General features: G+C 45.2%; 1 protein-coding gene across 1 annotated transcript in view; it reads left to right on the top strand.

The window, feature by feature from the left end:
• The window catches only part of LOC133348742 (WD repeat and SOCS box-containing protein 1-like), a 30,349-nt gene extending 7,999 nt beyond the window's left edge, over positions 1-22,350 (top strand). Inside the window, exons 4-9 of the mRNA XM_061561681.1 lie at positions 3,127-3,258; positions 4,975-5,075; positions 9,094-9,266; positions 10,851-10,964; positions 17,814-17,924; positions 19,348-22,350. Of these exons, the coding sequence (XP_061417665.1) occupies positions 3,127-3,258; positions 4,975-5,075; positions 9,094-9,266; positions 10,851-10,964; positions 17,814-17,924; positions 19,348-19,519 (803 nt within the window). The 3' untranslated portion in view covers positions 19,520-22,350. The remainder of the gene's footprint in view (positions 1-3,126; positions 3,259-4,974; positions 5,076-9,093; positions 9,267-10,850; positions 10,965-17,813; positions 17,925-19,347) is intronic.
• Positions 22,351-23,237: the final 887 nt, after the last annotated feature.

Raw genomic sequence — 23,237 nt, 5'->3', positions numbered from 1 at the left:
TTTATTGACCAATTAAAAGCACTGCTGAAGGTCATGGCAGGACTTTTGTGGTCAATCAGTAACAGGGCGGATGTTTGGAGTGTTGTTGTTTCACACTAGTCTCAACGAGATTTCTTGGTCTACGTTGTTATTTTTTGGACGTGTACAGAGTGGTACACCCTACAGTCAGTAAAATGTGAATCTCGGGGTGCCATGCAGCATTCTGAAATAAGACGAGTTGCAGTGTTAGGTAGCGTTATATAACTCGAGTGACACATTGATTTGTTTTCGGGTTGTGCCGCTTGTGGTTTGGCATGTCTGACGTTTCATCCCGTAAGCATGGAGCTTCATATTAGTTCTTAAAGAAACCACATCCGAGAGTGACACGGCACGACTGTGAAAACGTATGCAGTAGCATGACTCATTGGTTGCTTCCCTTTTGGTTTTAAATATGAATTTCTAAACGGCGAGATCATTTACTCAAGGTGTTCTGCATAGATGACCGCATCATTTTTTTCCCCTCCCTGCAAAGGAGTTTTTGGGGTTTTTGTTGTTGTAAAAGTTGGATGGATTTTCAAGCGGAGTGGGTCACTCTGTGCCGGATCTGGCCAGCTTGACACGGGTCAGCTTGTACTAAGGTTTTTGTAAAAAGTCGTTTGTTGACTCGAGGGAGAAATAAAAATAAAATCGTAAAATTTTCCAGGATGTAGAAACGACTATGCGTGGCGAACTTTTTTCCCTCACAGCTTGACAAAAACTCGTCGTAACATTTGCGCGACGAACGTAGCTCGAGGTGAAGAAGGCCCAGCCATATAATAAGTTCCAGATATAACGCAAGATAAAACACGAATCTCGTATGTTTTAATGTACTGCCGAATCTCTCAACCAGATGCTCAAATCTCCAACCAGTGAATATAGTTGATTTCCCTTTTGTTTTGAAAAAAAATTAGGCTTGGCTGTGGTCTCCTCCGTATTAATATTCTGGACCGTTGTTGGCATTCTGTAGCTGGCTATGGCTTGCTGATGAGCCCCAATGAGAGTGAAACATGCGTCTCCCATCTTGCAAACCACTGCACACACAACGGTTTTCCTGAAAGTTGGCCCAAAGATTGAGTAGTGTTTGGCAGCGAGTGAAAAAAATCCTTAAAAAGATATATTTAATTGTTATCCTCATTGAATCAACATAAACATGGTGAATGAGGATTTACAAGAGTGGCTAAACCCTGGGTAGGGTATTATGCATACGTGACTTAGGAAAGAGGCTGGAGTTTTATTTGAAACACATCTGTGGTCCAAGCGGCCAAAAGTAGACCACGAGCCAAGAAAGTGGAGCCATGAAACCATATTAAATGCCTTTACTGTACATGTCTATGTAAGCCCTTTTGTCAGTCTGCTGCTGGATGAGGGCTTCAAAATTCTGTGTTGCTCGTGGGGGTTATACACCATACTTGACCACGCTGGTCAGTGTTTGGACATTTTTAGTTTAACCGTGCAATTCGGTGCCCTAACAATATATGCGAAAAGAGACTCTTGTATTCACTCTCTGGCCACGAAGTGCTTTTAAGGTTTGTTATATTCAGTTTTACATGCAAGCATTGACTCGCAATATGGTTGTAAGCAGCTGCTGCACAGAAACGTAAGTTGTGAGCATGCTATTATAGGCGTATTTTTGTTGTATGACTGCCAGTTGACTATTGATTGATGGTGCAGTTTATGAGATTAAGTTGGCCGGGGCTCTTGCGTGGGCAGTGTGAAGCCCCGGAGGGTGGGGGAGGGCAGGGGCCTGGCGCTACAGATTTGGCCGTAGGGCGACCACTGCAAAAAAGGAGGCGTCAACGGATGGCACCAGCCGATAGGTGGATCTACGTGGACGCTCCCCCCACCCTCCTCCCTTCCTGCTGTAAGAGATTGGCTCTTAGAGCCACAGCTGCTGACGTTTGGCCAACGCCCCACTGCCCACAGCTGTATTCTGCCTGTCTGCAAAACATCCGTGAACAGTCAGATAATCGCAGAATTCTGCAAGGTCACTCCAGGTTGTGATAAGGGAAAGAAAACAAGAAAGGCCAATGACACATTTGGTGATGGGTGTAGTGTGTAAAACCTGCTATTGCTTATTTATACAATACATGTGTGCATTTAAAAAAAAATTATCTGTTACTCAAAAATGAATTGTTGAGCACATTTTTTAAAGTGTTCAGCTTTAACTGCATTCTTCAGATTATAAGATGCAATTCCCACCCCCACCTTCCACTATATTTTTAAGCAAAATTAGGGGCTGCATCTTATCAACTGCTAGGGGTGTGTGTGACCATATTGGTAAAACTGTTGAAAATGGGCACACGTTTGAGTGGGTTCTGTATCGTCTTATCAGGAGAATGTGGTAATGGTCCCAAGGCTTGTTTTGTTGACAAAGCTGTTGACAAGACAAGTGACAGTTGCTCTGGGTAAAGGTGTGCACATAAAATTAACTGATGAGGATGTGGAACTTTTTTGTAAACAATTGAGTCTGATTTTTTCCCCAGATAATATATGCACTGCATCCAAATGACCATTTCTGCAAGAGACTTTTTAACAACTTGTCCCCGCTTTTGGAATGTGGGGTTTACAACACTCGGTCAAGACTCGAATGGAAATTAACACCATCCCTTGTTAGCTTGAGCAGGAAACCACTTGATTTATTTTTTATTTTTTTGAAATGGCTACCTTGTGCGGAACTTGCCACGTGGTAGCCACCTCTACAGAACATCCTCAACCCTATTTTGTTGGGTTGCCACGTATATATCCATATAATTTAACCAAAGATTTTTACTTGTTGTCATGTACCTAGATTAATTGCCTGTCAAAAATGAGACGTGTGCATTCGTTTTCATTCATTTGTCCTGGGATGATTGCTTCATATCGCCTGGACATACGGATAAGTGCTGTTAAACCCAAACTGGGAAGTCCTGATGGTGCACTCGTGGCAATCGATGTTTGAACCTAACACACGGAGGTCCCCGAGGTTTTTTTCTTTAGAAAATTGGGTGCAAAATGCTGCTGGAATAATTTGCTCATCACACCCATATTTGGTGCTCGCTCTCACCTTGGCAATAGAATATAGGTCGCTGAAGGTGGGATTGTTTGTGATTTTTGTGTCTGCGTGTGCAGGCAAGTTCCTGCTGTACCTCATGGACCACACGGCCATTGTGCAGGACCTCACCTTTGCGCCCGATGGCAGCCTGATGCTCGTGTCCGCGTCGCGCGACAAAACCCTGCGTGTCTGGGACCTCAAGGATGACGGTGAGAATGGGCGAGCGTCGCTTATGAACAACAACTCCCAATTAACCAAAGCAACAACCACTTTACAAAAATAGATTTTCCAAGTGATGAAAAAAACCAACCCAAAACAAAGCTGTTGACCTGCCCTCTAGTCATAGGGCTACAATCTCCTGGCTGGCTAATATTTGTCTTATCACCTGACGATGCGGTTATCGTGCTGCAAATAGTGCTGTGTACAAAAGGGTGCTTCACGTGAAAGCCTCATTGCTCTCCCGCCATTGTCTTGAATGACCTTCGTGGTCATTGACCGTGCTGATTGTGCATTGGCGTGATCGATGGTGGCTCTGGGGTGGTGTTGGCATCCGTTTTCAGTGATTGGAATACGTGGCAAGGGGCTCGTATTGCCTGCATCGGTGAGAATTGGCACCAGTGAGATTCGCCGTCTCAATCCGAGCGGCCGCCAAATTGGGATTGAACCAAGTGCCCAATCGCTAATTACTGCACAAAGACAAACATATTGTATAAATTAGGTTTTGCCAGGTCTTGCTTGGAGGGATGAAATTGATGGATTTTGAATATTGGACGAATGACACGTGGACCATACAGTGTGAAGGTCCCTAGCTAGTTGTGGTGAGAGAATGTGTGAACATTTTAACACATATGCTTTTGCGACCCATATCCATAATAGAGGTTTTTTTGGGTTGGATCGCATAAATATATACATGTGTCATTAAACCTGCCACCACCCCACAGCCAACTAGTAAGGGTTGTTACGTAAACAGAAGTTGCCAATTCGTAACTAATACAGCACACCGGTGTGTTGGAGAGCCAAGCCACAACATTTACAATTTGAGTACGACGTTTCGCCAGTAATTATAACTAGCTTCATCATGCGACAGCCAGATTTGTCGAAGTCCACCTGGCGGGTTTAGCGACACTTATATATGTACACGATCTAACCCAAAAAAACCTCTGAACACGATTGCAGTTTCTCCTATTGCAGTGATTAATTGGAATCGTCTATCATGGTTCACCGACGCGACGCAGCACTTTGACTGTGGCAATTTAGGAAAGCACTGTGGTAAAGATCCCAATTCAGCTTAAAAGTCCTGAGTTCAAACACCAACTGAGGCCCATTGTCTTTGTGAGGTCGATAAGATGAAGTCCCACATGGTGGGAAGTCCACAATGAGTGAGACTGGTCTCTGTCATATGAACACAGAATTTCCACTACTGCTTTAAGGCCACCGACAGATGAGCACCACTTACTGACTCGTTGAGTTGAGCTGCTTTAGCTGTGAACACCAGTTTCATTGAGGTCACACCAATACCGTTTGTCCACTGTTCAGCCAAGCCAGCCCGGCGCACCTCCTCAGAATGCACCATTTTTATTTTCCACTTTAGAAGCAGAGCCACGCTGCTGACGTCGCGTGAAATGAATGCTTCAAGACGCTTCCAGATGACTACTGACACTGTTTGAATTGTACCGACTAATGTCGGACACAATGAATGAGTCATTAGCCCCACCCATGCTTGGTTCGAGCCAGATTCAGATATCTTGAGGCCATCGTGTCATGGTTTGTCGCTGCATGGGGAAAATAGCCAGTGGAATATCACCTGTACCTTGAGGGGGGCTGCAAAGGTTCAGTACATATGTCAGTGGAAAAGGGGGTTGAGGATCCTTTTTGTACTTTACTGATGCATGAGCGTGTGTGTGCGGTGCGTGCTGCTGCTGCAGGTAACATGGTGAAGGTGCTCAAAGGCCACCACAAATGGGTAAACGCCAGCGCCTTCTCCCCGGACGCCTCCATGCTGTGCTCTGTTGGAGCGGGGAAATCTGTGAGTGCCCCCCGATTACCCCTCCCTACCCCCCACTGCTCCTCCTTCCTCCCTCAACCACCCCCACTCACCCAACCATCCCCCTCCCCCATCCCAACCCAAGAACCACTGTTATGGTCGGTCACTCGCGGTTTAACCTTTGGTTTCCCCCAACATGTGGGTTCTCCTCACCGAGAGCCTGTTGCTAGCAGTGTATGCCCGCCCGTGGGGCAATTTATTTGTCGCTCGGTTTGTGTGCAGTGAAGGCCCCCCCCCCCCCCTTCAGTGTGTACTCTCGTGGTGAGACGGCCGTCGTATGAAGTGGTCGCTTGTGAACGCAAGTCGGTGGCCCAGAGTGGTTTCTAACAGTGCAGAGGCTGTGTTTGGAGTTGAGTTGCCCATTTGTTGGCGAACTCAGAATTGACAAGGGTGGCATTTACAAGGGCCTCACTGTGGAATATGCACAGAGCGGAGTTGTTTGTGTTTTTTTTATGGAACAAAGTCATGGGAATATTCAAGAGTTTATGATTTTGTGAGCCGAGTTGTCATCAGACAGAAAAATGAAAGTGAACAAAAAAAATTGGGTGAAAAGTCATAGTATAAAAACAGAGTTAAGATTACCATTCCCTGTCACAAAGTGTTGCCCTGTTGGTAAATGAATTACAGGTTGTGTGGGTATTGGCAAAATACGGTGTGTTTTGGTTATAAAGAATGAGTGGGCTTATTGGAGATTATGCCATGCCAATATTCAAGTTATGATATACATCTTCAGCAGTGTTTTTTTTTACAAATTATTAACTCCATATATCACATTTTGTTTGACAACATCAGCTCACACTTGCATTTAAAAAAACCTAAAGTTATAAATTCCTAAATCTTTACTTAAAGCTATAAATCTGTATACCGCTTTGCCTTATGAAGTCATTACTTAAGAAAATTAAACTTTTAGTTCAATGGACGAACTTTTAATTTGTGCTGACGTTCCAGTAGCAATTAATGCCTTGGAGTGCAGTGAGATGAATTTCACGCCATGTTCCTGCAAATGCAGATGCATAAACTACAGCTGCGTTAAATGCCATCTCGTATAGAAACCCGTTGTAAGTGCCACAAATAAAATTCAGACGATATCCCCCAAGCATGATTTGCTCGCATGTAGAAAATTAATAAGTAAAGTCGCCAAATTTAGACCAGCTGTTGACCGATGAGTTATGCAAATTATACAATTAAACAATATAATGTATGTTCTCAAGTGAAAGCAAAGTGGTACTTTTTTTTGGGTTTTTATTGTTAAATTGTTACTATTGGGCAGTAGTTCATACGGTTGCTCCGCAGTTGTTGTTGAAGACGAGGGATTTCTCGTCGTGACAAGAAGGCCCCAGTGCAGGGCGCGTGTTATTACTCCCATTCATGCCACACTAACTCGTGACTTTGTTAACAAATCGTTCTGTCACAGTGCGTGACCATGTGATCTGGTAAACAAAATAACCTAGAAACCAAACGGTGAATGCTTTATAGGGCAACAGGGTGGTGCGGTGGTAACTCTTGTGCCTCACAGCACGAAGCACCTGGGTTCAATTTTGACTCTGTACCTGTCTGTGTGGAGTTTGTATGGTTCCCCCCCCTGTTCTGTATGGGTTTTGTCTGGGTTCTCCAGTTCTTTCCATTGCTAAAATAAAATATACATTGTTAACTGGTATTGGCCAAAATACCCCCACGCTGAACATCTATTTGCAAAATACTCATTGAGATTTCACATGGCAGCAACCTCACCCCCCTACTGATAACTTTGCAGGTCCCACCTGAAAAAGTTGAGCCTTAGTGAGGCTCTCCTGTGTAATCAAGCCTGATGATAATGAATATTAAGTATGGCCTTTTAGGTGCTCTCGTAATTCGATGGCCTCGCACTGTGTCATGTGGTACCGCTGGATTTGTTCACCTAACAGATGTACCGTTTGCGTGATTTCTAAAATGTTTTGACAACTGCTTTGTTTTTTTGGTTAAATAATTGTGGAAAATTAGTGTTTCGGGACCAAACAAATAAGGCTTTGATTTTTTTTCGCTGCTTGGAACTTACCATTAAAGCTTGCCAACCTCGTTGAACTTTAGGGCTGGGAGTGTTTGGTAGTGATCAATGTATGTAGAAAAAAAAGTGTGTGCACTATGAAATGAATCGGTCATTTGCCAGCAATTGCTACTGTGCACTTTACAGACACTTGTAACTGTATGATGCAAATAAAAGTTGATAATTGCTCTAACTTGGTTTATTGGTGTCAAGATGATATTCTTATGCGACACACCAGCCCTAAATGAAGGAGCTTGTCACAACGGCCGTTCCGAAATTGTGACGCCGTCGCTTGATGTTGGCCATGCTTCTGCCAGAGCAGCTGTTTTATACAGAGCCCCAAATATCTTGTATTACATTAAATCCAAACGATGGAAATATTCATTCGAGCTGCACACGTTTCCGAAGACTAGATGTAACCGACGTCACCGAAATCAAAATAGAAACCGAAATCGGCGCGAGACATTTGTTGGCCAAGGAACTAGACTTTTGACGCAGTGCGTGGATGTGGGAAAAATCAAACATCACGGGGCTTCGAGCAGGATAAATAAAATGTAGCCGGGCGCACTCCCCCGTGACGCACGCACTCGCGGGCAGGTGCGTGCGTGGAGCCTGGCAGAAGCGTGGCCGTTTTGGCAGGAAATGTCTATGAGTGCCTTTTGCGCCTTGTGTTCTTCTTTTTCTCTTGCAGCTCTAGGCCGTTGATGCCTTGGCTGTGACAGCACTTTCTCGCCCAAAGGAAGTTCCTTTGGCGTAAAAACGTGTGACATGTTACAGTTTTTTTTCATCCACTTGTATGTTGTATAACTATATAATATCCTTATTGTAAAATGAGTGGCAACCAAAATTTTTAAAAACTTTTCTCGTAAGATATATTCAAATTAAAAGGTTTGGGCTCTCCATTGAGTTACTGTAATACGAATACTTGAAAATATTACAGGGCTATAAATCGCTGGAAAGTAATAACTTTTACTCTGTCGTGCGCTGCATCTTTTCGAAGATTAAAGGGTTGCATTAACATTTGTTGATGAAACAAGTCTGCTCTGGATGGGCTTTAACTTAATTGAGACTCATCAGTAAAATGCGGCCAGCCGATGGATTAGAAGTTATGCAATAAATGCAAACTTTGTTCTGCCCTGGCCAAGATTCACATAAATATTTTATGTATATCTGTTAAAGCAATACGTATAAAAAAGGTGTAATAGTAAGTTGTCTGTTACACGAGAGGACATATACAAGGTAACACGTGTACAATCAGGTTACCCAGTGATAATCTTACATGTCTTTTTGGCCATGTAATGGGGCATACTTGGCATTTAAAACAGGTACAAGTTTATTTTAAGCAAACAACTAATAAACCAATGGGAATTTCCACCCCATGTTCTAGTCAGCAGTAGTCAAAATTTTGCTTTGAATGGTGTTTTTGCCTAAAAATCTGCGTGATTCAAATTTAAATAATATCATGTTTGCATGTACTAACCGTGAATTTTCTAATGGTTAATTGGTATAATGTTGCTTTGAAAGTATGCTTTCTGGAACGTGTACATAACCCCATCTAACAAACGCCTGCTTTTTAATAAAGAAAACTCATAAGTTGTGTAGCAGTCGCATTGAAACAAAGAAGAAATTTCATTTTCAATTTGCTTCCATGACAAGAAGCCAAAATGGCAGAGAGCATGCGCTCAAAGTTTATCGTACGTAACTAGATGGACTGAGAACATTTTAACTTTGTGCTATCCCTCATAATACACATACATACACACATACGCACATAGGGTCGTAGCTTAGCCCAAGGCTTTGAGGAGTGCCAGTTCGCGTACATATGCGGCGAGCTAAGAGACAAGGGCCGAGTGGGCGGTCGGGCGTGTGGGCTGGTGGGGTGGGTGTGTGCGGGGGTGGGAAGGGAGAACACGGTGACGTGTCTGCGTTGTTGCGATGGTGTTGCTGAGTGCGAGTGTGTGTACGTTGTTGCCGCAGGCGCTGCTGTGGGAGATGGAGCACTTCACGCTGTTGCGACGGCTCGAGGGTCACCTCAACGACGTGGTGGCGTGCGAGTTCTCTCCCGACGGGGCGCTGCTCGCCACCGCCTCTCACGACACGCGCTGCATCCTGTGGGACCCGTACACGGGCACCGCCGTCGCCAGTTTCGGGTGAGACGTGCGCTACCCTGGCTTCCCTCGCACGTCCGTCCGGCCCAAGGGTGGGGGGGGGGTCCTGCCGATGCTGGAATACAATGCTTGTAGGAGACATGGGGTTAGGAGGAATCCTATTCATGGATTAGCTGGCCAGGGATTTGATGATGAAGGAATATCTGTATTTGAAAGGTTAGGGCACTGGGATTAGTATATGAGTTTAGGATAGTGTTGGGATTAGTGTAAGATGTTAGTGATGGGTTTAAAAGTGTTAAGGGCGGAGGCTAGCATTTGAGTTGGTTAGTGTGGGGATTTGGGAAAGGTTTGAGGTTAGTATCGGGGTTAGAGTTGAGCTAAGTGTTGGATTAAAAGTCTTCGTGCTCAAATGAGCAATGGACTGTTCTCATCTTTGTTGGCAGCCCTCCATTGGTGCAGGATAAATGGAGAATAGGATGATGAGATGTTCATTTTAAAGGGTAAATTGGTAGGACTAGGGTTTACACCATGTTTAGAATCATGGTTTCGACTTGGTCGATGGTAAACTGGCAATTTATTTTTGTTAGTGGTTTGGTGATTCTTATACTTGGAGGGTAGTCATGGCTTAACTCCTCATTTATGATTGGGTGATGGTCATGTAGAATGGTCAGGTTGAAATTTTCCATTGCCACTAATTTATTAGCTCATTTGAAAATATTTAGGAACGAGTGTTAGTCACGGGTGAACTGACAAGTAATTGCATTGACATATAAAAGTGCAGGTTTAAGGATTCCAGTCAAGATTAGTTGTCGGTCATGGGCGAATTGACTAATAATTGGATTATGAAGAAATGCACATGTTAGAAGCTGACGATGGTGAGGTCCAGCGCTAATGATGAAGTCGCACGGTGGTGTCACAAGGTCCTCCGCAGTGCTTCAGCTGCCCGCTTCGTACTGTGGCCAACGAGCGTGTGACCCTGAAGAAATGAGCTCGTGGCCACGAAAGTCGCGCCGTCAAGACGGTCTCAGATTTCGTCCCGTGAATATTAATAACTGAGCCACGGTGCCAGAGGGTGTTCTCAAAGCTATTTGTATGTACCCCCTGGAGTTGGCGCGATAACAAATTTCATGATGCAAGTTTTTCCCTTAACTTTGTAATTATATTTTTACATTTTTATCATCTTGTGTTGTGCTATGCTGTACTTGTATTACAAATAAAGGTTTCTGAATAAATCTTCAGCCGCACGTCACACAACATCGGCTTGCCACCAGTCTTCTAAGTATTGTTGTGTTACTATTCGTAGCGGTATAAACCGCATATGGTGTTAGTGGCACAATAAAACATTTATGGATCGAACAAACTGCGGAATTAATGACGTCATTTAACTATCATGTAGTCTGTTACTCTGGAGAACGTTTGTGTAATTGGTAATAGCGCTTTATTTACATTCAGTCGTTTTGAATACGCACATTAATTTCTGGTTGTACCGTAGCCAGAGGTATTCGGGAGTGCTGGATCGCATACTCCCCTGCCCTGCCACCTTTGCTGCAGTCCACTCATCTTGACTTCCTTACCCTCTCCTCCGACCCCTCTCCTCCCCTCCCCCCTCCCCGTTCTATCTGGCAGGCACTTGTTCCCTGCGCCATCACCGATCTTCGCTGGCGGCGCCAACTACCACTGGGTGCGTGCCGTGACGTTCTCGCGGGACGGTCTGCACGTCGCCTCCCTCGACGACGACGGGTCAGTACCGCCCCTCCCTCCCCCACCTCCACCCTCGTGCTCCCTCCGCCCTTTCCCAACCTCCCTTCCCCCTCACCACTGCTCCTACTAGCACTGTAAACAGCAGACTTAAACGGTGAACAAAAACCTGAAAAGGCCATAAATGGTGATAGGGAGGGAGGGGATTAACTGTTGAGGGACAGAGAGGGTACTTGGCTTACCGGACCCTAGCCCTACTAGGGGTGTAACGATGATCCCCCATACACGGTGATGATATGAATTGCTGTGATTTGGGGCTGTGATTCTATTCGAGCACTTGTTCCCTGCACCTCTGTCGACTGCCAAATCCTCGTAATCTCTTTACGCGTAAAATATTAGAATGAAAAAAAACCTTATCTTAGGTGATTCGATGATGTATTGTGAACTATGAGAATCGATAACAATAGTTACATAATTATACCCCAAGTCCTAATCAAATTAGCCAATCCACCTCCAAGCACTGGCCCATGCTCCTAACACTAATGCTAACACGAGCCCAATCTCTTGACATTTCACCAGGCATATTTAATTTGCTTTTAATATTTCTTATTTCGAGCACCCTGTCCCTTCTCGCTTGTTATCACCCCCATTTTTTGCTGCGCTGTGTCGCTGTCAGAGTCTTGTATCGTGAGGCGAAGGGAGTCCACCTGGAACTCGCGCAGCAGAAAGTCTCGTTACCGTAGCTGCCCACCATTGCAAATTGGCACGAGCCAAGGTGTAAAGAGTGGTTTGTCGCGTGGCAGTCCTCTGATACCTTACTATTTGGTAGCCCGAATAAGTGGCCCGAGCTGAATTGACAATGTACGAGTTCATTGAACAATGGTTATTTTGTGCAGTTGTTGGTGATGTGGTTGAGATCATCACACTCGCTACACTTGAGAACCCAGGATAGGCTCTAAAAAATTATCAACTACAGATAGTCCCTGAGTTACGATGGTCCGACTTACGATATTTCATTCTTACGATGGCGATAGTGATACGACAAAATTGTAAAATATTTTAAATTTCGCGCGGCAGGCAAACGCAGCACCGTACGAATCTTGGTGAATACAGTACAATATGATACGTTACGATGCGTAGCATTAGCGATTTCATTTTATGGTTACCACGATACGATACGTTCAATGCATGTTAAAAGTTTTTATAGCAGATAGGATTGTTTCCTGAAAATACTTTCAATTAAATTGCAGTTCATATAGGTAGGCTAAGAATTTACCTTGTTTTTTATTTTACATTTTATTATGCAATACAGTATTGTAATTAAGAAATACATACAGTAGATATTTTATACAGTATGGTACTGTAAATTGCTCTGTTTTGCTAAATTATCACCATTCTTTAAGACTCCTGGGTAGGCTAGGCCATCTTGACTTACGATATTTTTGACTTATAATGGGGTCGTCGTAACGCATCTCCATCGTAAGTAGAGGACTACCTGTACTGTTTACTCAGCCCGTTTTGAAACAACCATAAATTGTTAAGCTCCCTCACCAAATTGCTGGCTTGTGTAGTACTGTGAACCAGCTGGTTCTGGTGGCGTGTGGGAGTGACTAACAGGAGACATGTGGTATGCACCTCGCGTTCCTTTGCCCTTGGCTTCTGGAGAGTTCTTGAATTGGCTTGAGGTTGTGGGGGTGGGGTAGCAAATGCCTGTTCGGTAAATGATTATTAATTTAAGAGGCAAGCGCCCATGGAGATGTTTTGCCATTGTGTCAAGGGAGAGCTGCCTTACTAGTTACATTTAAATATATAGACACAAATAAAAAAATTTCAGGCCACAGCCTGTGGACATTTAATACCGATGTTTAAGAGCAGTATTTTGTTTAAATTCCAAGTTAAACAAAGTCTAAACATCCTTAGTTTGAATTGCTAAACAAATGCTGTTGTAATACATTGGTCTGCACAGCTCATAAGCTGCTGGACCGTTTTATTTGTTTGCGTAGAGATGGACAGTTGTCCAAAATGAATGTTTACGATGTTGCAGTTATGTTTGTCCAAGTGAAAGTATGTCCACGTGCACTGAGTGGTCATCTCCATTGTTGGTGGTCTTTAAAAGGAAGTGGATTTTGTACATTCCTCTGGCAGAGCCCGTTGCGCCAGCACTGTTGTTGACATTCCACAGAGTGGTTCTGTATTATTAGATGCATGAGGGATGAGTCATGTCGGTGTCCTTTTGAAATGTATCGTCCTAATGAGTAATTTGCTGCCACACTGCCACATGACTTGATTATAATCACAGATATGTAAGAGGAGTAATCGTATAGTTTGTTGTTGTGCAATGTTTACGTTGATCGTTATCACCAAATTTGGATCTACGTAGCACTATTGCGCCGCGAGCGGTGTCATTGCAGAGTTTTTTTAGAGCTTAGTTTACAACCGGATGGAAATTCCCCTGTAAATTACCAGGCGGTTGCAGCTGAAACTTCACGTTTTGAACGGCTTGGTCGTAGCGAGCGTGCGCGATAGCAAAGCACAATCGGCAGTCTTAACCGCCGTTTCAGGATGTTGCGCAGTGCCACTTGGAGCCCGGTTGATGCGCATTTTGGGGGAGGTGAATAAACTCTGCAGCTCCCTTCCAGTTTGGTGTTGCAGTGAAGCTTTGTTGACTGGAAGACTGTTGGAACTGAACGGCTCGCCACAGGGAACGCAATCATTTGACCCTCCCCCACCCTTTCCCAAGTCATACATTTTCATGATTATGGCTCTTGATTTGATTTGTGAGTCGATACTTTTTTACCCTGAATACTCCACATTATTCTGGATAATGAGGAGCTTACCCATTGTGTGTTTTAAAATTACTAGGCCCCCCCCTTTGTTTGGAGGGAAGGAGTGCTCTTACCAGAAATGTTTGCTAAACCAGCAGTGATTGTTTAGCAAGTCTGGCGCTCCGGATGAGATCCAGAAGGTCAAAACCGGTTCCAGAGGCTGCTTGCTTGGACAAAAGCTCTGTTCTTACGAGTCTAAAAGGCCAATCGTCTGATAAACCAGAATGTTTATTTTAATACGTTTAGAGGATATTGATGTATTTGTATCATTGAAACCGTTGTGGTACAATTACCAGTTTATCACATTTACTATCTCTATGCTAGTGGACATTCCAGTGTACGCGTGCCTGCGTATGTGTGCGCCTTGCAGCGTGTGTGGCGGACTTGAGGCACATGCTGGAATGAGCCAGTGTGTATTTGTGAGAACCCTTGCAATTCCCAAGTTGCTGCTGCTGCCTTGAGCCAAAGTGAGGTTGGGTCGGCTCTGCCATGGGACATTCTTAAGCCATGACACTGCACTCACGTGGGTAATGGTGCAGGGACGGCAAGGGTAGTGGGTGGATGGTGCCGTTTTGTCTGCGAGAGAGGTCATGATTCTGGGCTCTAAGCGATGGGGGGGGGGGGAGAAATTAACACTGCACTACCCCCTGTGGTCTGTCTTAACATTTACCACAGCAGTGAACAATGATGCCATGACAATGAACAAGTTACATTGGGGGATGGGGTCTGCTGCCAGGATGTCCTCTCCCTGTATTATGCATGGTTTTCCTCCAGGTTCTCCCCATTTGTTTTCTTAACAAAAAAATGCATGTCAAAATGATATAGGTCAAACAACCCAATGCTGTAAGAGTATCTGCATATTATGCAATTGGAATTATACACAGAAATATTTCTCTCGAATGTGAACTTGGCAGGGTCTTGGCGGTTAGTGAGGCTTCTTGGGTAAACAAGCATCGTAGTAATAATAAGGTTGTGATGTAACATGTGTGAAATGTTGGTTGTTCTCAGTAGAGAATAACCCCAACTCGCTGTACTCACAGTTCAGTCCCAGTCTCACCAAGCGACTTTGTTGCAGCAATGCTCGATGAATGATGGCTCGTTTCACGCGGGCTCTCTGCTTGTAATGTTTTGATGCTTTAGTTTATTTATTCTAATTGCTACTTGGCACTTTGTGTATGCATTGTGTGCGTTATCTACTTTGTTAACAAAAATATGTACCAGTGCCGTTATGAATAATTGTTTTCAACACATACAAGGTTATGGTTTTATCTCCAAAATTGTTGATTGTGCTAATAAGGGCAACGTAAATGCCATTGAAATATTATCTTGCAAATGCAATCTCATATATTGTTTTTATCGTTAAATTCAGAGCCTTTCAATCGATTATTTGATTGCAGGTGTTTTACCACAGATATAAAATGTGGACAGCGGCTTCAAGCTAAATGTGTCTGGCCCTCGTTCGTGTCCACGAGTCTCTGTTCCATGCCGGCAGAGCGTGCCGTGACAAGGACACGTGGGTTGGAAAGTCCCGTGCTGACTTTTTGTAATAATTCTTTGCAACTTGAGCCATTCGTTCTGAGCAGTGGCCACGTTTCCAGACCCCCCCTCCAAACCACACACTGATCGGGTTTCAAAACGCATCTATCCTTGGACGTATGTGAGGGGTAGGTAGCATCGGGAGAGAAAGCATCCAGTCCAGGATTAGCCACGGCAAGGCGCGCTGTGCTGACTGATCAGTTTTGGGCGCCAACTCTGCTGAAGCCGCCTCCTCGTGGCGTCCGAGCGGCGGCTTTCAGACCGCACGACGCCGGGAAGCTCCGCTGAGTTCTCTGGTTGCGCCGTGAGTTGTGGCGGCACCAGAAGTCTGGGGGTTGAGGACTAGAAGTGGCGGTTCTACGAAGTGTGCATGGGTGAACCACGCACAGTGCGTTCTTCCTGACACCGCGGTGGAACACATGGTCTGTTTTCTAAGCCAAAAGTCCCATGAATGGAATCGTGTGGAGGAATTCTATTGGTTTTGCCCTGTAGGTACATTTAGATTATGGATACAAAAAGCCGGCAGTGGCATTAACCAGCGGATAGCGCTTTTGTCGCTTGTTTGTAGAGGTTTGCGGTTCGAATCTGGCAGGCTGTCCTGATTATTACTGTGGGTGTAATAACCATGATGATACACGCCGTCTGCTTGACAGTGGATGTTGAAGAACCCCTGATGCCATTGGCAAGAGTGAGCCCAATGTGTTCTGGCGTTGGGGTCTAAATTTGCCAAATTTTAAAGTTACCCCACAAAGGAGTCAATTGAGACTCTATGTCGTCGATGATGAAAGCACTTGTGTAGGCTTGGTCGGGGTCGGCGACCTGCGACTCCGGAACCGCGTGTGGCTCTTTAAAAAGGGACTGCTTCGTGACCTTATGCACATGCCTTTGCAGCTCATGAAGCATTGTGGGTTTTTTACAGAAAAAAAAGTGAAGTCCCTTGTTATTTTGGTTGCCGACCCCCTGGGCTAGGCGCTGTCATTTTGTTGCCCCTAGGGACAGCTGCCAATGTGATTGATGTAAAATCGCTCTGAGACGCCCCACCGTGAAGGGCGCCATTTAACAAGCGTAATGATGAGCACTTCACGTATTTCCATCGACGTCATTAACAATGTCTGCAAACTAAGATGCAGTAAACAGTCGGATAGCGTTGCTGCGGCCACTGACCCATTTTTGCTACTCTAAAGAACAGTTATGGCTGTGTTATCGTTGAGAGATAACAAGCAGAACAACAACATCAAGTCAAAAGGTCAGTCTGTCTCTCCTGCTCGAACAGTGCGGTGACACTTCCACCTCTGAGGGCCCCAAGCAACTGGCCGACATGCATTTATTCCAGTCTCCATAGGACCATAGACCAACCACTTGAATGTGGCTGAACAGTTTATAAACAATGCTAATAATTTATTATCACTGGTTTTGACCACTTAAGTTGGTGCTCTGGTTATTGTTTATTATTTTTACCATGCTCGTTTACCAGAGAAATCCTCGGTGTCTTCAGGAGGCTCCTAAGTTTTCACGGTAGGGGACAATGTTGCTGCGTGTAATCCCAATTGCATAATTTGCAGGAACATATTTTAGCTTTGGGATGTTTGGCCAATACCAGTTGGTGGTTTTTTTAGCTCTTAGGAAACCAGAGAACCCCCCCATACAGAACAAGGGGAGAACGTAATCCACACAGACTGCTTGAGTTGGGAATCAAACTATGGCCCTTATTGCTGAGGCACAAGTGTTGACACTGCACTACCCTGAATGTGGGTAGGTGACAATAAATACAATGGTAATAATGAGTCATTGCTTCAAAATAATGTGCAGTCCCCAACGTGTTTCTAGGCTGAGCATCGTGCCGGGCTATACTTAGATGCTTTACGAAATACGAGCTGGGCATATTGATGCAGCGACATTGTGCAGTGCACAGCTGTCTCAACCAATGTAACCCCACGCAGATGGTGAATTGTGTTATGTTTTATGTTCTACTATTGAAGCAAAAACGTCTCTAAATTACAGGTCCTTGTGATCATTTGGATTTGGATAATGAGGTGGAGGACAGACGATAATGATGATGTTTCTGCTGCGGTGGTTGTGGTGCTTGCGATGATGGGCTTGCTGTTAATGCCTTCCAACTTGGGTTGAAAGTGTTAAGGCTTTAGGTTGTGTCAGACAAGCAAGCATGATAACTCCCATAAAGATGAACAAAACGTTAGTATAGTTGTGTGGCTATTAGAGACTTGTGCTTGTGGCAAGCAACTACATTGATCAAAGGGTTTCCCAAAACCTGTGCACAAACCAGAGCGCAAGGAACTATTTGCAAATGGGACAATTTACACTGACGGATCAAAGGTTGTCTGCACCCTTCCCAGCAGAGCCACTTTCCTAGCCCCATCGTGGACTATGGGGCTTGCTGCTGTTTACAATGCCCGGTGTAAGCGCCACCGTTACCGCTCGTCTGTAAAGCGTGAAGAGGATCCAAGCACATTTCATGTATTTTTTTCCTTATATTTTTATATATTTTTCTATGTTTCTCCTTTCTGCACAGGCTGCTGCGGTTCTGGCGCGTCGGGGATGACAGCACTCCTGTGGCGGTGGCCAACGTTCCCAATGGCCAGTGCTGCGCCTTCTCTCCCAACGGCCACGTGCTGCTTGCAGGGTGAGCATGCGTCATTCTCCCTCCCCCTCCAGCGCGGCGATATAGCCCGGCGCTTGGCACGTTTTGCCGCTTCCTTGCGGAGGTTCGTGGCTTGAACCATGGCAGGGCCCACCCTGGTTATTAACGACTGTAAAATGTCTCCATTTACTTCGCAGTGGACATTAAAAATCCCCCGACATCTTCCGAAAAGAGGCCATAGTTCTTGTCACCGTCATGGTCCAAATTGCCAAAATTAAAAAATGACCCGCAAATTAATCAAATGGGATTCCACACAGCAATGCTGGCCCCTCGCATGAAACTACTGCAGACTGTCTGAAACACAGCAGCACCTTCGTGATAGCCTTATGCTTTAAGAATTGTGTGACTTACAAATGTAACTCGATTATCATTATTCACCTGGGGAAGCCTTGCCAAATCTCCACCTCCTGTACGGTCGGTTCCCTCAACTGATAGGCTCGTAAATTACATTCTACCCTGGACTGAGACCTCTCCTGGGCAGTCTATTCATAGAACTTCATAGTCATGCCCCGCAACGTCTTGCTCGCGTCGCTGTTGGCGGAGGGGCCTCACGAGAGGGAGCTCTAGAGAATGTGGTCTATTCTTCCACGCTAACCCAGACGTCTTTGAAGATGTGGGTAGAACCAAAACCTTGTCCCACCACCTTCCAATCGAATGACTGCCATTTACCCATTTGCAGTGCTGGTGTGGACAGTGGTGGTGGTGGAGAGGGGGATTTGAGAAACTTGCCCCATTGTTTCACTTGCCACCGCTGGGAGATAAAATTTGAACCGGTGACACTGAATGGAAATTCCAGTTGTCCGCTTCCACGGCATCATTCCGCACCTCCGATTAGCACAGTTGGCTACGAAAGAAGTTCAACATACATCCCACTCATGGTGACGGCAGTTATATTCCACTATCCACCGCACTTCACTCGAAGCCGTTGCATTAATCTGGACATGGACTTGTAAGCTTCTACTCATCCAGCCATATGCGAGAGGAATTCCACCATGAAGTGAATCGACTGAAATAATGCGAGTACCACAAATAATTTTGTGGAGCTGCCAGTAGTTGACACATCTGCAATGTGGACACGATTTCAAGAGGTGCCCTTTAAATTAGTATTAAAGTGCTGCTTCTGAGCACAACCAAAAGCAGGTGTTACTTAATTACTCATAAAATATTCTGAATATTTTTCATTTATTAATTATATTTGTATGGCCTGAACTAGAATATCTTCAATGTTGATCTTGTATAATTGAGTGTGCGCTTTGCGAGTTTTGCCCGTTGTGAAGGTGGATCCAGCCAAGTGAATCTCCTCATTGGTTCTGGTTGTCCTCCCATGATCAATCCTAGCGGTGTGTCCTGCCTCGTCTGTGAAGCTCTAAATGGGATTACCCGTGTCGTGTGTGTGCTCCAACAGACTGCAAGACGGGGGGGTGGGGGTGTGGGCGGCCCCTCGCGACGTGGGCCCCCTGCAGCACTTGTGCCGCATGTCCCTGCGCCGTGTCAGCAGCACCCAGCAGGTGGACGCGATGGCGGACACCCTGCCGGGGAAGATGCACCGCTACCTGACCTACCGTTCCAGCGAGTGAGGGTGGTGGGGGGAGAGGGGTGCATGGTGGGGCACAGTTGCGGGGAAAGGAGGCGGGGGAAGGGGCACTTGACCGCTCTCCTCACCCGCCACCATCCCTTCTCTGCCATCGCTCATGTTGAGTTTTGTTTTTTTTTCGTTTGGGAAGAACAAGTGGTTCCGTACGAAGATAAAACTAAAAATAACTCGTCTTAATGTCACCATTTAACGTCACCGTTTTATCAGGCGCACACGGACAGACACGCACACAAGTGTGGCTTCAAGAAACCTCAACAGTGAACACACACTTGCAGTTGCTAAAACGGCAAGATCCATACATCCATAACACAAATGATACACTGTATATTGAATCCGTATATTTAAACTGTATATTAAATGTTAGAACAACGAAACAGTTTGTTACTGTGCAGAATCAACAAGTCCATACACCCCTCCACATTATCAACTTCCTTTTCCTGCTATTCTTCCTCCTCATCCACCTCTTCAACCTCCTCTTGCATCTGTCATTTGGAAAACAGTGGCTGCAGTTTGCTGCAGATGTTTTCTACCCTTAGATGCAGCCCCTTGCACGTGCTAAGAAATGGCTGGCTTCCTTCAAGAACGGCCATGATCTGAGAAAAATAAATGGAGAATGTGCGTTACTCGGCCATGTGGACTTGTTCGTCTGTCACTGTAAAGCAGTGTTCTTCACATTTTCAGAGGGCCACTTTTGCCAATAAGACACCAATGTGAGGGTCACCACACCGTCTGCAAAGGGGTGTTTTTTGTCGGGGGCCGCTAGTGATATGCAGGCCTTGCAATGAAGAACACTGCCGTAAAGCATTTAGTTTTTCCACACTGTTCAGCTCGCGATGCAGTTTGCTTGTCTGCGGAGAAGCACGAAGGCACCGCCAGCGACGCACGGTCGAAGTGCGAATGTCTCCTCTTTTCCAGTCTGCTGCTGCGCAAAAAACGACTCCTATTTTTTTCGGCTCCTACACTTGAGCTGGCAACGGGACTCGCCGTCGGCAACTTTAGAGGTGGCGAGCGGCGACTCCACACCACTGCTCTTGCTGCTTGCGGCCGCAAAGGATCTGTGCTGCCATGCCGCTCGACAGCTGCGGTCGTACGTCTGCTCTTGCAGCCTTTAACACCCACCTTCAAGTGGTAGATGCAGTCAAACATTTTAGGACCGAACAGATTATCACTTGCGCCACTTGGCTCTTCCTCCCCCCCCCCCCGGCTCTGCAACCTGTAGTTTCTGGTGTTTGCTGGAGGTGGTTTTCTGTTGCTTTCAATCCTCTCCAAACCACACCTGGGAAATGTGAATTAAAGCATTGTATGTGGATGACAGGAGGGTGGTATAGTGCCACCTGTCCTGGTTATCCCAGGATCATCTTCATTTTGAGGTGGTTGTCCCGAGAAATATGTAAGATGTCCCAGTTTAAGTCGTATAATACACCAATCATGCGACCACATGTATTTCTCCACTTCTGATGTTGAGATATTCTTCCCATGATGTACGTTTTTTCGTACCTGTGAGGTGGTAACAACCCAAGGAAGGGATGGGGCAGGAAGAGTGGTGTGGGCAATGGGGGATATTGAAATTAATTCAAAGCCAGGCTCTGACTGGAAGTTGGACCCTGTGTTGAACTTAAAATACATCGTGTTGCTCATAATTATTGCTACGTCGTTTGTCTTATCGAGTTTTTCTCACCACTTAAGTTGTCGAGTGGCACCACGCGCTGTCGTCGGGAGGTCATTTTCTTTCTCATGAGGTGTTTACCATGGATTTTGTAATTCGTTGTCATTGTAGGGTTTTTGGAGTGGCCAAATGCCAAGGAGATTTGGCAAAGTGCACGGCCAGGCCTTAACAATCAAGTCGACTCGTTTAATTGCTTTTTTTTTACTTCAAATGCAATTTGAGTGCAAATTTGCCAAAACTCACACGATTTTTCTACCTCTGGCTGAAACCTGTTGCATTACTGGGCAAGGTGTTGCACGAACGGCGCACGCCAAGGACTCGCAACGGAGCTGATTACATTTTTGCGAAGCAAGAACATCTGCAATATCGCAAGCAGATGACACTGCTCAATGAGAAGCTCGGCATTTTCATCACCCGTCCAATCGCTGACAGAATCGGGACTCGTTGACTCGTGACCTCAAGTACCGCTGGGCAACATGGCCCAAGTGGTTGCCGTACACGTTGGCTTGCAGGGTCCTGATGGGACAGTTGCAGTGGATCGATTGTATCGACTAGCCCAACATTTTAGTATTTCGAAAAGCTGATGTAAAAGTTCAGCGTCGCTGTCATGTCAGTTCCCAATGGGACGAGCGCGACCGAGTGGCACCAGCTTTCACAGCTGCGTGCAGCCGTTGCCAACAGCGCTTTTGTCTTTGTCACTGGCAAACATTGCGGTTGCCACAATGCCATAGCGTTCTTGGGATTGTATTCGAACGGTACATCGCCTGCCGTTTGGCAAGCTCGCCTGGAAGTGTCCGAGTTGGGGGTGAATAGTTTGCAAATACAACTGTACAAATACCCTTTTTAACACTCAGATATTTTTTTATGTTGATATTTGAATATGTACACACGTTACCTTCGTAACTTTTTATGTAAACATGTATAAAGTGTACACACACACACAATTGAAAATCTTTTTGTATAAAATATATTTAAGACTTTTTTTTCTTTGTATCGCCTTAGCTCTCACTCATTGAACCTCGTGAAAATGTTGCTTTGTGGTGTTTCTTGGTTCCGAGTTGCAATGGTGGAATTTTTTTAACGTAGGAATGTGGCTCTAAATGTCAACGCAAGTATCATTAAAGGCTTCACTTTTTTGGTGAAACAAACAGCTGTCCCGTGTCATCCCACCACTGCTCTTCATAATATCGTTCTGCGGCTCATCGCTGGACTGGGAAATGCTGACGGCTTGGGCAGGGGCTTCATTCATGACCGGACATCTGTGAAAATGAGATTTAAAGCTTATCGGATTCCTCCAGAATAAATATATTTTGGTTGATCATCCCTTTACCTTCCTTGGCAAGGCTTTACGGACACCACACTTAGATCTAGCCGTGCTCCATCCGTTATAAGTGCCTATGGTATGTGCACGCAAAGTGTGCCTACCAGTCATGTCTGTTGCCCGTATTTTAAGTGCACGGTGGTAAGCCAGTTGAGCAAACAATGCCTTGGATGGCCGATGGTGACATCACTTGCAGGACTGTATCCCTACTGCCAGTCACGAGTGCATGAAACCATTACCCTTGGCTCCTCGCTTGCATTCAGTGTTGCTTGTTTCATGTACAAGGGGTGGTTGTCATGTGCAAAACTTGCCATTTGAAACTGATTGCACTAGGAATTCGTTTATCCAGGAAGTCTAGCAAAAGATGATTGTCAGGTGGATCCTTGTTATTGGACATTTGGCCAAATACAGGCTGTGTATAACTAGGGAGAACAATTTTACTACCACAGATGGTCTCGTACTGCTTCCAACATGTACCTTGTCACCCTGAAACATCGTGCCAGGTCTCTTGTACATGGTTGGCTATACGGTGCGATAGAAGTGAAATATGCATGAGTCGGAATTCAACTAACTCCATTTCCATTGGCGACCACAGCCAGGACGTGAAACCACCCCGATACTAAAGCACGTTTTTTTTTTTAATTACATCAATTGGGCTTTGTTATGTGACTTGTGATATCAACACTCGGACATTGTTTACTACACACGTTTTTT

This window comes from Lethenteron reissneri, chromosome 28, assembly GCF_015708825.2.
Source record: "Lethenteron reissneri isolate LAM-NWPU_2019-01 chromosome 28, ASM1570882v1, whole genome shotgun sequence".
Lineage (NCBI taxonomy): Eukaryota > Metazoa > Chordata > Hyperoartia > Petromyzontiformes > Petromyzontidae > Lethenteron > Lethenteron reissneri.
The sequence above is the reverse complement of the archived record's forward strand: the minus strand, read 5'-3'. Positions and strand labels throughout refer to the sequence as shown.